Here is a 17,104-nt window from a genome sequence, read left to right as displayed (position 1 = left end):
CATGCCAGTATAAATTAAAAAGGCCATAGCTGCTCCCCCATTAAAGAGACAAGCATGATCGAGAAGACCACCGTCATCCCAGTACCTAATAAAGCACATGCAACGTGCCTTAATGGCTACCATCCAGTGGCTCCGACCTCCATAACCATGAAGTGATTCGAGAGGCTGGGCATGCCCTCAACCCCCTACAATTTGCCTGCCAACATAACAGGTCCACAGCGGACACCATTTCCCTGGCCCTGCACTCATCCCTGGAACATCTGGATAACAAGGACACCGACATCAGACTCCTGTTCATAGACTACAGTTCTGCCTTCAACACCACTATCCCTTCCAGACTGACCTCAAAACTCTGTGACCTTGGTCTCGGCCCCACTCTCTGCAACAGCTTCCTGACCCACAGACTGCAGTCAGTGAAGGTAGACAACTGCACCTCCTCCACGATAACACTCAATACTGGAGTCTCCCCAAGGATGTGTCCTCAGCCCCTGTTGGGCCAAAGGGACTGTGCTGTCAAATTCTGAACATACACCATCTACAGGCTTGCTGGTGACGCCATTGTGGTAGGACAGATACCTAACAACAACGATGAGTCAGAATACAGGAGGGAGTTAGAGGGCTTGGTGATGTGCTGCAATGATACCAATCTCTCTCTCTCAAAGTCAGCAAAACAGAAGACCCCTGATCATTGACTTCAGAAGGAAAGGAGGAGAAGCACACACACACACACACACACACACACACACACACACACACACACACACACACACACACACACACACACACACACACACACACACACACCTACCTCAGGTTCAGAGGGTGGAGACCATTAAGTTCCTAGGAGTGACGATAACCGACAACCTATCCTGGACCTTCCACATAGATGCAATGGTCAAGAAGGCACAACAACGCCTCTTCTTCCTCAGGTAATTCAAGAGATTTGGCACGTCCATAAGGACCCTCACTAACTTTTACAGATGCACTATAGAAAGCATTTTGTCTGGTGCATAATGGCCTGGTACAGCAACTGCTTTCTTCAGGACTGTAAGAAACTCCAGAAGGTTATGTGCACAGCCCAGGCCATCACGGAAGCCACCCTCCCATCCATGGACTCCATTTACACTGCTCACTGCCAACATCATCAAAGACCCCTCCCACCCTGGTAATGATCGCGAATAACCTCTTCCATCAGGCAGAAGATACAGAAGCTTGAACACATAGACTCTTAGAGTCAAAGACAGGTACAGAACAGAAACAGGCCCTTCGGTCCAACTCATCCATGCCGACTAGATATCCTAACCTAAACTAGTCCCATTTGCCAGTATTTGGCCCATAACCCTCTAAACCTTCCTATTCATATATCCATCCAGATGCCTTTAAAATGCTGTGATTGTGGCAGCCTCCACTACTTCCTTAGGGGGCGGTATGGTGGCACAGTGGTTAGCACTGCTACACCACAGTGCTAGAGACCCGGGTTCAATTCCCGCCTCAAGCGACTCTCTGTGTGGAGTTTGCACATTCTCCCCATGTCTGAGTGGATTTCCTCCGAGTGCTCCGCTTTCCTCCCACAATCCAAAAATGTGCAGGTTAGGTGAATTGGCCATGCTAAATTGCCCGTAGCGTTAGGTGAAGGGGTAAATGTAGGGGAATGGGTCTGGGTGGGTTGCGCTTCGGCGGGTCGGTGTGGACTTGTTGGGCTGAAGGGCCTGTTTCCACACTGTAAGTAATCTAATCTAATTCCTCTGGCTGCTCATAACATGCACTAACAGGTTCAAGAACAGTTTGTTCCCAGTCATTACCAGACTGATGAATGGACTCTCTAAATTCAAATAATGTTGATTGTTAATGTTGATCTTGTCTAGCATATGCCCTGTGTGATTTAATCTGTGTGCCCCGTCTACATTTTTTTCCACCCTATGATCTGCATGTCCTTGCTTACTAAGATATGCCTGTACTGCTTGAAAAAAAAGCTTTTCACTGTACTTAGGTAAACACAACAATAAATGAATCAAACCAGACTGGTAGCAGTTCAACCTGAGGTTCTCCACACCTCAGGCCAGGGGAGAGTCCTTTGTGATAACTTCAGCTACTACAAGAATTGAACCCACGCTGTTGGCCATACTCTGCACCAGTAACCAGCTGTCCAGCCAACTAACCTAACTGATCCCCAATTGCTCAATTGCTATAGCTATGGCTGAAGGGGAGGCAGGATTAGCAGCTCAATATTCCTGGTTATAGGTTATTCAGACAAAATAAAGGGGGATACAGAAGGAGGGGGAGTCACAATGTTAATCAGAGATCCATTATGGTAGTGAGCAGGGATGATGTCTTGGAAGGATCATTTAATGGGGTGACACTGGTGGAAGAAAAAATACAAAAGGAGAAAACACACTGTTGGGTGTATTATAGGACCCCAAAGGCACAGGGAGAGATAGAGGTTCAATATGTAACTACACTTCAGAGAAGTATAAGGATAATAAGGCATTAATACTAGGGGATATAACTAATTTCATATATTTTAATTTTTTTAGCCAATACAGAGAGAGCCCAACAAATGAGGGGACAGATTTAGGGCCGAATATTTGGAAATGAGCCCAGGCAGATGGGAGGTGTATCAGGAGAGGAGGCTTTGGAGATAGTGACTGTAACTCAGTTAGATTTAGGATATTTATGGAAAAGATAAGATTGGATTAGATTCTCTACAGTGTGGAAACAAGTCCACACCGCCCCTCCGAACAGAAACCCACCCAAGCCCATTCCCCTATCCTATATTTACCCCTGACTAATGCACCTAACACTATGGGCAATTTAGCATGGCCAATTCACCCTACTTGCACATCTTTGGATTGTGGGAGGAAACCAGAGCACCCCGAGGAAACCCACGCAGACACGGGGAGAATGTGCAAACTTCACATAGGCAGGTAGGAATCGATCCCAGGACCCTGGTGCTGTGAGGCAACAGTGCTAACCACTGAGCCACCGTGAAAGAAAATCTGGTCAAAGACTAATTTTATCAAAATGAGATTGGATTTGTTACAAGTGAATTGGGATTAGCTACTTGCAGATAAAACAGTGTCAGACAAATGAACGGCATTCAATGGCGAAATAGTGAGAGTACGGGGCCAAAAAGACAAAGAGTGAGGCCAAAACTAGAAAACCTTGGATGCCAAGGGACATATAGATTAGGATTAAGATAAAAAGAGAATTGATAGATTCCAAGGGCTCAATACGACAGAATCCCTACATAAGTATAAGAAGTACAGGGGGGTAACATAAAAACGTAATTTGAAAAGCAAAGGGAAATCACAAGAAAGTATTGGAGAGTAGATTAAAGGAAACTACAAAGGGGATTTTTAAATATATAAGAAACAAGAGACTAACAAGAAAGAGTAAGGCCCATTACGGACCACAGAGGTCATCAGTGTGTGAACCCAGAATACATGGGCACAGTCTTTGATGAAGACTTTGCATTGGTCTTCACAAAGGAAAAGGACGACAGGTATAGCCATCATGGTGGAAAACTACAAACTATTAGAAAAAATTGACATAAGGAGAGACAAAGTAGCAGGGTTTGGCAGCAGTGGATAAACCTGCAGCTCACATGAGACATATCCCACTGGCAGTAATCCTCAAATCCTCTCTGACCACAGGTGAGGTGCTGGAGGATTGCACAAAGGAAGAAGGATAGATCAGGAATTTACAGGATAGTCAGTCTGAACCAGATGAGAGGAGGAATTATTAGAAAAAAGGCACAGAATAAATCTGAACTTGGAAAGATAAGGATTAATCAGGGATAGTCAGCATAAATTTATTAAAGGAAGGTTGTGTTTGAGAAATTTGGTCAAGATTTTTTAAAGAGGTAACCAGGAGTAATGAGGATGATAATGCATTTAATGTGGTTTACATGGACTTTAGCAAGACTTCTGAAAGTTCTCTCACGGCAGACTGGTCAAGGATCCATGGGATCCAAGTTAAAGTGGTGCATTGGACTAGAGGACAATGATAGAAGGATGTTTCTGTGACTGAGAGACTGTTTCCAGTGAGGTTCTACAGGGCTTGGTGCTGTATCCCTTGTTGTTTATGATGGACGTTTAAGGAGGTTAGTTAGCTCAAATGGCTTGACGGGTAGTTTATGATGTAAGTAGTACAGGTTCAATTCCCCCACCAGCTGAGGTTACCAATAAGGGTTCTCCTTGCCTTAAGTGTACTGACCTTCGAGTTAAGCTTCAGTTTTTTTATTCATTCTTGGGATGATGGCATCACTGGTTAGGCAGCATCTATAGTCCAGTTAAGAGTCAAGTACATTGGGGATCACATGTAGGCCAGACCAGGTAGGAATGGCAGTCTCCTACCCTAAAGGACATTAGTGAATCAAATGGATTTTTCTGATGATGGATTCATGGTCATCATTAGACCCTTAATTCTTTTGTGTTGAATTCAAATTCTCCCATGGCGGTGATTCAAACTCAGGTCCCCAGAACATTATCTGGGCTCTGGATTAACAGTTCAGCGATAATACCACCAGGCCATTGCAGCCCTATGCTGGAAGCGTACAAACGCTGGTTAGGCCACAACTGAAATACTGTATGCAGTTCCAATCACCACATTATAGGAAAGACATGACTAGACTGGGGAAGGTATAAAGGAGATTTACCAGGATGCTGCCTGGGTTAAATGGCCTGAGCTTTGGGAAATGATTAGATAAGCTGGAGTTGTTTGCCTTGGAGCACTGACGGTTGAAAGGGACCTGACAGAGGTTTATAAGATTATGAGGGGTACATGTGGATAGGATCATTCATAGAGAGATTATATTCAGAGACTATAGGGACTCCAGAACCCACTGCCTGTAAGAGTGGTCGAGTCAGAAATTCTTGTAACGTTTAAGCAGCATTTAGATATTCGCTTGCATTTCCATAGCCTCCAGGACAATGGACCAAAGGCTAGAAAATAAGAGCAGTGTAGTCAAATCCTTGTTGACTGGCACAGAAAAGATGGGCTGAAGGTCCACCTTCTTTGCCATAAATGTCTGTGAAACACCTAGTCCAGTCATCAGCACTTCTTCCATCTCTTCCACAGTCTCGGGAATGTCAGAATGTCAATCTGATATCCACGACTGGATGCGCAAAAATTTCCTCTCAATAGTGTTAGGGAAACTGAAATCGTGACCTTGATCGCCGTCACAATCTCCACTCATAGAGTTATAGTGTCATACAGCACGGAAACAGACCCTTCGGTCCAACCAGTCCATACTGACCATAATCCCAAACTAAGCTAGTCTCAACTGCCTGCACTTGACTCATATCCTTCCAAACATTTCTTATCCATGTACATGTCTAGATGTCTTTTAAATGTTGTAAGTGTACCCGCATCCACCACTCCCTCTGGCAGTTCAGTCCACACACGAGTCACTTTCTGCATAAATAAATTGGCCTTCAAATTTTCCTCCTCCCACCTTAAAAATATGCCCTCTTGAAATCCCCCAGCCTAAGGCAAGAAACACCAGTCATTCACCTTAGCTTTAGCCCCTCATGATTTTTAAACCACTATAAGGTCACCCGTCAACTAGTGATAAAAGTCCCAGCCTACCCAATCTCTCCTTATAACTCAAACTCTCCAGTCCTGGCAACATGGTAAACCTCTCTCATCACTGCCTCTTGCTCCCTGACAATTGTCCGAGGCTCTTCACATGCTCAGTGCTGTGTTTGACCTGAAATGAACTTTCAGCCACATGTCTGCAGCCCCACTCTGTCAGTCTCCCTCCATCTTCGAAACATCACCTGGCTCTGCCACTGCCTCAGCTTTCCCACTGCTGAAACCCTCCTTTGTTACCTCTCGCCATGACAACTGCAAGACTCTACTCGCCAGCCCCCATGGTTATGTTTTGTAAGCGTGTTGTCATTGAAGACTATACAGCCTGTGTCCATACCCACACAGACCACTGTTCCCTTTCCACACCTGTGCTCACCTCCAGTTAAGTGTATGGATTTTTTCAGAGTGAGGACCAGTTCAGTCAGTCGAAGGAGGGAGCCCTGAAGAAGGGCTCATGCCCGAAACGTCGATTCTCCTGCTCCTTGGATGCTGCCTGACCTGCTGTGCTTTTCCAGCAACACATTTTCAGCTCTCGCCTCCAGTTAAACAATGCCTCAGTTTTAAAACTGTCATCCGAAATAAAAACAAATACCCAGCAGGTCAGTCAGCATCTGAAGGGAGAGGGAGATAGTTAATGTTTTAGGATGTGACATTCGAATAAAACTGGGCTAACTTAGAAATGCGATCAGATTTGGGGAAGCACAAACCGAGGGGAAAGGGGCTGGAAGAACAAAAGGGGATGTTTGCGGTAAGGTGCAGGGCAAGAGAGATTAAATGACTAAACGTTTCACGATTCAAAAACCTGAGGAGAATAGCATTGGGTACCGTGAAGAAACAATCAGTATGTCCAAATAAGATGTGAATGGCAGTTTAGCGGCAGTCTGAATGCAGAGTGAACAAATAAAAAAGGAAGAGAAGCAAAATCAAATGAACAAAAAACAAATGGACGAAACAAGAGGGAGATTGAGGCTGTGATCAAAAATTGTTGAACTCAGACTCTGGAGGACTATAGCGTCAAATTGTAAGATGCAGTTCACCAAGCTGGCTTTGAGCCTCACTGGAACACTGTATTCGGCTGAAGATAGAGAGGTGAGACTGGGAGCAAAGATGGAGAGTTAAGCAACGGGAAATTTGGGGTCACGTTTATGACTGAATGGAGGTGTCCTACAAAGCAGTCACTCAGATCGTGCTTCCTCTTCCCAGTCTTCAGGAGAGCATGTTGCAAGCAGCAGATGCAGTATACTAAATGTGCAAGTAAACTGCAGCTTTACTTGAAAGTGATGGATGGTATGATGCCTCAGTGGTTAGCACTGCTGCCTTACAGCGCCAGGGACCCAGGGTTTGATTCCACCCTCGGGTGACTGCCTGCGTGAAGTTTGCTCATTTTCCTCGTGTCTGCATGGGTTTCGTTTGGATGCTCGGTTTCCAAAGATGTGCAGGTTGGGTGGATTGGCCATGGTAAATGTGGAGTTACTGGGGTGGGGGTGGGTCAGGTGGGATGCTCTTTGAAGAATCAGTGTGGACTCCATGGGCCAAATGGCCTGCTTTCACAATGTAGGGATTCTAGGAACATTAGAGCTCTTGAACAGTAAGAAGGGAGGAGTTATACGAAAGGTGTTGAATCTCCTGTCCTTGCATGGAGAGAGAGGCAGCGTTGGAGGGAAAGTTAAGATTCCCATCCTTCTTTTCAAAAGCCTGGCCCTTCCCTCATCACTGTGATCTGCTAAAGCCCTACGACCCTCTGACATATCAGTGCTCCTTTACTGAACAGTCCTGGTCTTAATCTCTCTACCATCGATGGCAGTGTCTTTAACTATCCAGATTCTAATCTCTGAAATTTCTTCCCTAAATCACTTCACCTCTCCATCCCACGTTCCTGACTTTACTTCATGGGCCAAGTTTTTCGTCATCTGTCTTAATACTTTCTTGTGTGGCTTGGTGTCATATTTAATTTGATAATGGTCATACAGCATGGGATGTTTTAGTTGGAAACATAGCACAGGAATTCCTCAAATCTCATGATAGGCCCATACTGTATTATTTGATCTCAGTTGGGTTTCTACATTTGGAGAGAAAGTGAGGGCTGCAGATGCTTGAGATCAGAGCTGAAAATGTGTTGCTGGAAAAGCGCAGCAGGTCAGGCAGCATCCAAGGAACAGGAGAATCGACGTTTCGGGCAAAAGCCCTTCTTCAGGATTCCTGAAGAAGGGCTTATGCCCGATACGTCGATTCTCCTGTTCCTTAGATGCTGCCTGACCTGCTGCGCTTTTCTACATTTGGAGTCAGCACCACTGAGTTGTAAATTAAAATAATTGGGCAGCATTTCTGATAGTCCTAAAAATATCTGCACTGGAGAGTTAGCATGAGACTGAAATCTCATATACAGCAGCACTCACTTGATGCCTAGCCATATCTGTGAGGATTGAAAACCAAAACAGAAGGTGATGACGAAACTCAACAGGTCTGGCAGCATCTCTGGAGAGAAAGCAGAGTTAACATTTCAGGATGGCAGCTGCTGACAAGTGGTGTTCTGCAAGGCTCAGTGTTGGGGCCACAACTTTTCACTTTATACATTAACAATCTCAGTGAAGAAACTGAGGGCATTCTGGCTAAGTTTGCAGGCGATACAAAGATACGTAGAGGGACAGGTAGCATTGAGGGAGCAGGGAGGCTGCAGAAAGATTTGGATAGGTCAGAAGAGTGGGCAAAGAAGTGGCAGATGGAGTACAACATGGGAAAGTGTGAAGTCACACATTTTGATAGGAAGATTGGAGGCATGAAGTATTTTCCATATGGGAAGAAAATTCAGAAGTCTGAAAGAGACTTGAGAGTTCTAGTCCAGGATTCTCTCAAGGTAAACTTGCAGGTTGAGTTAGTAGTTAGGAAGGCAAATGCAACTATGGTGTTTATTTTGAGAACTCTTGAATATAAAAGCAAGGATGTACTTCTGAGGCTCTATCAGGCTCTAGTCAGATCACATTTGGAGTTCTGTGAGCAGATTTGGGCCCCATATCTCTGGAAAGATGTACAGGCCCTGGAGCGTGCTCAGAGGAGGTTTATGAGAATGGACCCAGGTATGAAAAGCTTAACTTATGAGGAATGTTTGAGGACTCTGGGTTTATACTCGATGGAGTTCAGAAGGATGAGGGAGGGGGGATCTAATTGAAACTTACAGAATACTGAATGGCCTGGACAGCATAAATTTTGGGAAGATGTTTCCATTGGTAGGAGAGACTAGGACCTGAAGGCATAGCCTTAGAGTAAAGGGAAGACTCTTTAGAACAGAGATAAAGAGAAACTTCTTCAGCCAGAGAGACGTAAATCTATGGAATTCACTACCACAGAAGGCTGTGGAGGCCAGGTCATTGAGTATATCTAAGACTGAGATAGATAGACTCTTGAGTATCAAGGGGGCCAAGGGTTATGGGGAGAAAGTGGGAGAATGGGGTTGAGAAACTTATCAGCCATGATTGAACGATGGAGAAGACTCAATGGGCTGAATGGTCTAATTTCTGCTCCTATGTCCTATGGTCTTATGGTAACATTTCGAGTCCAATGACCCTCTCTTCTGAAAAAGTGCCGCTGGAACCGAAACCTTAACTCTGCTGTCTCTCCACAGACACTGACAGACCTCCTGTATTCTCGAGTGTTTTCAGGTTTGGTTTTAAATTTCCAGCATCTGCAGTTCTTTGTTTTATACTGCTATGAGGATGATGATTTGAGCAAAGTATCCAAGAACCACTTGTAAGCTTACTGTCTATTCATAATTAAACTTTTCTTGCAGGCGGCTCATTGTTAATCAAAATCTGCTTCTAAGTGTCTACGAGAGTGACTGATATGTTGGGAAAAGGAACTGTGCTTTGCAAAAGGTGAGCCACTCATACATAAATGACCAGTGTGTTGACTAAAGGATGAATGCAGATTGGGGGTCTTTTTTCAAAGACCACACTCGGACATTTAACATTGATTGGAAGAGGCACACAAGAATCTCAATTCTTTATCCTATCTAAATGTGGCTCTCCTTCAGGTTAACTCAGACCATCTGCCCACATCTTGGATTGTGAATTTAAGTAATATTTAGGAGATTTATTTAAAATGATGGGTGTCCTTTGAATTAAGGTGTAAGTGGTAGAATGGACTCATAACTAGCTCAATAACAGAATGTTTCTCAGATTGCAATCTGGATTACCGCAGTGTTCCCCAGAGTCTGCATTAAAGTATTACTTTTTCTTATTCAGTCATGGGATGTGGCTGGGCCTGGGCCTGGGTCTGGTTGTCCTTGAGAAGGTGGTGGTGGTGAGCTGCCTTCCATGTGCTGTAAATAGATTCACGGTTGCTCAGTGGTTAGCACTGCTGCCTCACAGTGCTAGAGACCTGGGTTCAATTCCCGCCTCAGGTGACTGACTGTGTGGAGTTTGCACATTCTCCCTGTGACTGCGTGGGTTTCCTCCGGGTGCTCCAGTTTCCTCCCACAGTCCAAAGATGTGTAGGTTAGGTGAATTGGCCATGCTAAATTGCCCATAGTGTTAGGTGAATGGGGTAAATGTAAGGGAATGGGTCTGAGTGGGTTGCGCTTCAGTGGGTCGGTGTGGACTTGTTGGGCCGAAGGGCCTGTTTCCACACTGTAAGTAATCTAATCTAATCTAATAATGCTGACAGGTGAGGAAGTTCCGGGATTTTGACCTAGTGACAATGAAGGATCAGCGATAAATTTCCATGTCAGGATGATCAGTAGCTTGGAGGGAAATCTGCCGGTGACGGTGCCCCTATAGACACTGCTGCCTTTGTCCTCCTAGATGCTAGTGGTTATAGGTTTGGAGTATGGGTGAACACCTGCAATGTAGATGGTACATGCTACTGCTACTGAGCCAGTTCTTAGTTGCTGCAGACTCAGGGTGTAGGCAGCAGCTTTATAAAGATTGCAAATGATATGAAACTTGGCTAAGGCACAGACAGAGACAAGGATATTTATAGGGTTTCAGATGGTGGTACAAAAGAAGAGAAGATATGATGTGCATTTATAAAACACTGGCTCAACTCTAGTAATGTGTCTGCCTGAAGTATTGGGCACCAGACTTCTGGAAAGATGTAAAGATTTTATCAAGGGCTCAAACTATGAGAATGGTTCCAGGATCAAAGGTTTTCAGTTACATAGACAGATTAGTAGAAATTTGGGTTGTACCCCTGAGAGAAAATAAGATTAAAAGGACATTTGACAGACGTGTTCAGAATCAAGAGACATCAAGACATATTAAATAGAGAGAAATTACTCTCATTGGTGGAGGCCAACTGAATAACGTGAATGGCAAAAGAATGAAAGGTGACATTTCGGACTGCAAGTGATTCCATTCTAGAATATACTGTCTGAACATACAGAGGAAACTTGTCAGTTATGGCTTTCAAATGGAATTGGACAAGCATCAGAAATGAAACCAGGAAAAGTGGGATTAACTCACCTCCTGGCGCCCTAAAGCCTGTCCATCATCTACAAGTCGGGAGTCAGAAGTCATGATGTGGAGGTGCCGGTGTTGAACTGAGGTGTACAAAGTTAAAAATCGCACAACACCGGGAAGTAGTGCAACAGGTTTATTTGGAATCATTAGCTTTTGGAGCGCTGCTCCTCCATCAGTCAGGAGTGTGATGGAATACCTCCCACTTGCCTGGATGAGTGCAGCTCTAACAACATTTGAGGAGCTTCACACCATCCAGGACAAAACAGCTTAATTTATTTGCACCACATCCACAAAAGTCCACTGTCTCCACCACCAATGCTCAGTGGTGGCATTGTACTATCTACGAGATGCACTTCTGAAAATCCTTAGACAGCACCTTCCAAACCCACAACCATTTCCACCTAGAAGGAATCCCTGATGAAGGGCCTATGCCTGAAACGTCGACTCTCCTGCTCCTTGGAGGCTGCCTGATCTGTTGTGTTCTTCCAGTGCCACACTTTTTGACTCTACCTACAACACATGGGCTGTAGTGGTTCAAGAAGGCAGCTCACCAACACCTTCTCAAGGGCAAATAGGGGCGGGCAATAAATGCTGGACCAGTCAGCAACACCCATGTCCCAGGAGTACTAAATTGCTCCTGCAGAGAGCTGACAAGAATTCATTGAGCTGAATGGCATGTGCAGTATCTATTCAATGATTCTATGCGGTGGACCGAGATATGGCCGATGGTCCTCAGTGTAGAGAAGTGTGAAGTGATACACTTTGAGAGGACCAATTTAGAAAGAAACTCTTCTCCAGTGGAATGGTTTTTATAAGCACAAACAAGCTGAGAGATGAAGGGATGAGGAACACGATGATGGGAGAGCTCAACAAATTTAGAATGCTTTGGAAGAGAGAAGATATAGAGGTAAATTAATAGAGGTTTTCAAAATGGTGACAAGAACTGTTCCCTCAGGTGAGTGTTTCAATAAGTAGATATTGTAAAACCATTGGAAATACGACTGGGTGACAGATGAGGTGGTGTGTCTCTACCATTGACTACAGTCTCAGTGTAATGATTCTAAGGACAAGAGAGTAACCAAAGCCTGTCAGAAGTGAACAAGTGGAAGCAAACATTTGACGGTGTCAGTGAATTCAGGTTTTACTAATGGGCACGAAGATGGCGGTAAAAACGAATAATCTCCCGTTGTTATGCACAATCGTCGCCGCACAGAACAGAACCATTCAGCCAGCCCATGCTAACTTCCTCTCCGTCTCATTTCCCCGTCCCGTCCCTGTAACCTCCTTCAAGTTGCCCAATTCGATTTCCTCCAGAAATCAATCTTAGCTGCTAGCACCACTCTCCTCGGCGAGGAATCCAGGTCATTGCCACTCGTTGTGTAACGGGAAAGTTCGACCACCCCCGCCGCCTTTGCACATCTCACGGAAAAGACTAGTTTTCCCATCGTGTATTTCCAGGGAACTCTCGAGTCTGGACTGTGAAGAGGTGTTGGTAGAGGCGAATCATAAAAATACATGAACACTCGCACCAAAAACCTGAGACTGTGTCTGTCTGGCACAGATCAGGTGCCGAGGGAACTGGCTGAACCCACGCCGCTTTTCGGTTCATTTTTTTAGGAGATGTGGGTTCGTGGAAAGGGAGGATTGGCGTCTGTCTGTTGTGTGTGCTGTTTACTAATCCACTCCCAGTTGCAGACACACACACACACACACGGCATTAAGTCCAAGTGCAAATGCAGACAACAATCGCTGAGAAAAGCCACAGGCTTCCTTCAGCTGGTTGGCGGACAGCCCTTCTCCTGGACAAACCGTGACCAGCCAGGCACAAAGAAACAGAGCAAAAACGCTGCAACTCATCTCTCCCCTTCCTCCCACAGCCTCCCCTTCCTGGGGAAAATCTCCTACAAAGAGAGGGGAGGGTAAACCCATTTAGCAGCAATTCCAGATCACACGCACCACGCTTTCCCTCGGAGCTCTGAGAGGATCTAACGCCCGAAAAATCGCGTTTACATAATGGGATTTGCATGCAGCTTGAGGATAATAAGACTCTTGATGTCTGTGTGTGTGTGTGTGTGTGGGGAGGGGGGGGGGGGTGCAGGTTGGAAACTTCGCTGTGCTTTGCTATTTGCATACCGTTTTCGCCTCTTGCATTAACCTTCACACTTGCCCCGAAAACATTCGTATATTCCACCTCAGCAGCATCGCATTTAGGTGGGATCAGGCTGAAAGAAGTGGGTGATTTCAGACGGGGCCGGGGAGGGGAGAGAGTTGTATCAGTTCGGGTCAAAGTGAGGTTAGGCTTTACAAGAGCAGATTGCCTTGTAAAGTCTGTCTGAATACACAGACACCCCTTCCCCCAATTGCAGTCTCCCTTTTTTTTGTTTGGATTCCTCGCGAGGAATGAGGGATGTGTGTATACCAAGGGCAAGGGGAAAGAAATGTAATCAAGGTTACTGCATCCTGTTTCCCTTTGCGTTGATTCCCCTCCCCACCCCCAGCCTTGCAAATCGGTATTGAATTCTCAGCAGTGTTAGCCCCTCTATTGACAAGTTTAAGCTGTTTGAAAATCTCACTCCCTCTTGACAACTTTAGAAACTTAAGTGCTTTCTCCTTTTTTATTAAAAACAAATGGTTCGTTTCACCAAGGCACAAAGGTGGCCAATTGTTGTGACGTCCGTTTGCATCGGCAAACAGTTCAGGCTTTAGCAAGACTTCGATTCCTTGTAAAGTGACTGCATCTTCAACATTGTATTGAGCCCGGTTAATTTTATGTGAAATACAGAACAGAAAACGCTGGGAAAATTAAGCGGGAGCATCGACGGACAGAACAGAGCTGAATGCTGCTCAGAGGCTGCCGGACCTGCTGAGTATTTCCAGTATTTTGTGCAATCTTATGATGTCAGGTATTCCACATCCACAGTATCTGACTTTGCATTGATTTGTTTTCAGCTGCTTTTATCACTGCTTCCTTTCCTTGATTGATTGGTCAAAGGGGTGTAGAATGCCGTGCAGTATTTGTGACCCATCTTTTGAGCACGAAATGCATTTCAGAGACTTTGGGTGAACTTTACAAGGTCTCCTTTCCTTCCTCCTCCCATTTCCTGCATCGAAAATCACACAACGCCAGGTTAAAGTCCAACAGGCTCATTTGGAAGCACTAGCTTTCGGAGCGCTGCTCTTTATTCAGATAGTTTTCATGAAGGAGCAACGCTCCGAAAGCTAGTGCTTCCAAATAAACCTGTTGGACTTTTAACCTGGTGTCGTGTGATTTTTAACTTTGTCCACCCCATTCCCACACCGGCTCCTCCACATCATCTTTCATGCAAACAGAGCCTTGCCTGACCCACGTGCGCGTTCCACGCTGTGCCCGCCCATTCCTACCCTCCTAGCCAATGGCAATGTGGGTTAACCCACACTGTGTTTCTACTGGACAGTGTTTACGTCAATAATGGATTGTGTGTCCCTTGCAGCCCCGCCAATCGCCCTGCAGCTGATGTCATTGTCATTAGCCCCGCCTACAGACGGACACGCAATTGGTTCGATTCCTCCAGGGCGCCTCCAATGGCAGAGGGAGGTGCCCTCAGGGCGGCGCGGCGATGTGCCGATTGGCCGGTGTGTCCACCCCCCCCCACCCCCACCTCCACCCCGTCAATCACAGAAGGCGGACCGGCGAGGGAGAAGCGGGCCTCCCGTCTGCTTCGGTGACGTCATGGAGGAGCACCCGCACACCAGGCGTCCCGCCCCACACCGCGCTGCCGGAGTACCCATTGGTCGAGCGGGGGCCAGTGGGGCGCGGACTGCAAATGCCTGGAGGCGATTGGTGGGCAGGCCGGTCGATCAGGCGTCTGGGGGCGCGGCTCGGGCTGGATGATTGACAGTGACGGAGGTTTGGTTGCGGCGTGAGGGGGCTGCGCTACTTGATTGTGTGAGTGTATCGAGTGTGAAGCAGACACAAAGTAGCACTTGGTGATTCCGGAGCCGGCAGAGAGTGTGTGTGTGTGAGAGACAGACAGACAGAACCACGGGGACCGGCCGGACTAGCAATCCCCTCACTCCCTTGATTATGGTTTCTCACAACTGAGAGACAGATACCCAGTTCCCTGCCCTCACCCAGGGGCCAGCCAACAACACTCAAGTCAGCGAAGGCTCCTCTCCCAAACCCCGGGGGGCGCCTGGCTGCATTTATTGAGCCCCTTTTTCCAATTTTTTTTTTCTAACTTATTTCCCCTCCCCTCTTCAAATATTAAATGTACAACTTGATGGGTCTGAACAGCACAGCCGCAACGAATCAGCCCAATGTCTCCTGCACATGCAACTGCAAACGCTCTTTGTTCCACAGTATGGAGATCAGTAAGTAGTCGAAACATTTCTTTTCATTAAAATGTTGTTCCCTTCGATGTTCGCAATGTTGCTGGTGGTTTTTAAAAATAAAGCTAGTGGATGTTAGCTTTTGCACTAAAGTGATTCTCTCTCTCTTTCCCCCCACCCCCCTTTAAGAGATGGGGTTGATGAGGGAGGGGGGGGATGTCTGTCTGTCTGGCTGTGTTGTTAATTAAGACGGCGTCCCTTGAGCTCTCAGACTGCCTGGAGTTTTCGTTCCTGTCAGAGTTTGTGCTGTGTGTGCGTGTCCTTTTTTTTTATAAAAAGGGGAAAAAAATTAAGTTGTCTTTTCTGCTTGTAGTTGTTTGACTTTATTTGTGCGTTTCTGCTGTTTCCCTCACTTTTTTTGTTTCGATGGGGACGGATTTTGGAATCTGTCTTCTGTTGTCGCCACCCCCGCCTCTTGGCCAAGTTCGAGGCCACAGAGAAAAAAACACAGCCAAGACCCTGACTTCCTTTTTTTTAAAAGAAAAATGTCTCATTTCTTCCTCCCCACCCCCACACCGAAAAGAGAGCCCGTTTCTTTTCCAGAAAAGCTTTAACCCTCTTTTTCGGTTTATTTCTTTTCAAAAACAAACATTTGGAGTTTTGTTTCGTGTAGAATCGTCTGAGTCAATCAGCAGCTTAGCCCTGGACTGACTCATAGTCGCTCAGTTTCGCATGAATCTCGCCCAGTCTCCCCCCACCCCATTCCCCGTTTCGTTTCTTTCTCCGTCCGTCATTTGATTTGTGTGAATATTTGGTTTTTCAGTATTTTCTACACTTGATTAGAGTCAGACCTACTGTATCATTAGATATCCTTTCATGCAGTGTTTTTCAAGCATTGTCAACAAGCTGTACAATTTCTTACATTCCATGAAGAAAGAGAGAGAGCAAAGGGGATCTAATTTAAACAAAACAGCTCAGCCCTTCTTCCTCTCTGCCTTTTTAACGTTTGATGAAAGGAGTCTTTCGTCTAAGAGCTGGCCTCACTGAAGGGTAACCTGGGAGGCTCCCAAGCCCTCTGAAATATACTTTTTGTTATTTTTAATAACTTGGGTAAAATTGAGTTGCACTCTGATCAAGGTACTGGTGGATTTTACTTTGGTTAGAATAGGCAGTTGTCCTTCCTAGAAACTGTTTCAATCTTGGAATAATTAAGGTCACTCAACTTGAGACTTCAGATGTCAGTCTGTTTTCTTTGGGATGCTATTAATGTTTTTCTCTAGCGCCAGCATATTAGTTATTGAACGCTAGTGATCTAAAATCGGAAGGTTCACTTAAGGTTTCTGACCGTAACTTTTAAATATTTTTTGCTTATTTGGATTGGAGTGGAGCTTACTGAGTGTGTACATTCCTCACCCCCATCTGATGCTATGGAGTACTGTTTCTTGGGAATGATGATGCACCTAACCTTGCAGAGGTGGGTCCTAAATTTTTTTTAGGTCCCAGTCATTCAACTAATTACTGCTGGTCTGTGTGGATTAGCTGCGGTGGTTTTAAACAATTGCAGTTCACCTTTTGTGTGATGTCAGGGGCACAGTACAAGGTTGCTGGGTGTTGGGGGCACAGCAGAGTCTAGTTTAAGGACTTTGCTCGAAATAGCTTTTCTGCAGGGTCGGCAATACCCAGTTCTCTTTAACGGTTACTGTCACAATGTATGGATCCGGGCTCATGCACATCATTTTTCCCATCTGCCA

General features: G+C 45.6%; 1 protein-coding gene across 2 annotated transcripts in view; it reads left to right on the top strand.

Annotated features, from left to right (window-relative positions):
* The first annotated feature begins 14,994 nt into the window (after nucleotides 1–14,994).
* LOC122559987 (protein TMEPAI-like) overlaps nucleotides 14,995–17,104 on the top strand; it is a 97,129-nt gene continuing 95,019 nt past the window's right edge. The window contains exon 1 of one of the 2 annotated variants that reach the window (XM_043710114.2): nucleotides 14,995–15,395. In XM_043710114.2, the coding sequence (XP_043566049.1) occupies nucleotides 15,293–15,395 (103 nt within the window). In that variant the 5' untranslated portion in view covers nucleotides 14,995–15,292. The remainder of the gene's footprint in view (nucleotides 15,396–17,104) is intronic. The other variant, XM_043710113.2, reaches the window with a different exon arrangement.

Source organism: Chiloscyllium plagiosum, unplaced genomic scaffold (genome assembly GCF_037043375.1).
Source record: "Chiloscyllium plagiosum isolate Xiang-an unplaced genomic scaffold, Cpla_swu_hap1 HiC_scaffold_15, whole genome shotgun sequence".
Classification (NCBI taxonomy): domain Eukaryota; kingdom Metazoa; phylum Chordata; class Chondrichthyes; order Orectolobiformes; family Hemiscylliidae; genus Chiloscyllium; species Chiloscyllium plagiosum.
The sequence above is the reverse complement of the archived record's forward strand: the minus strand, read 5'-3'. Positions and strand labels throughout refer to the sequence as shown.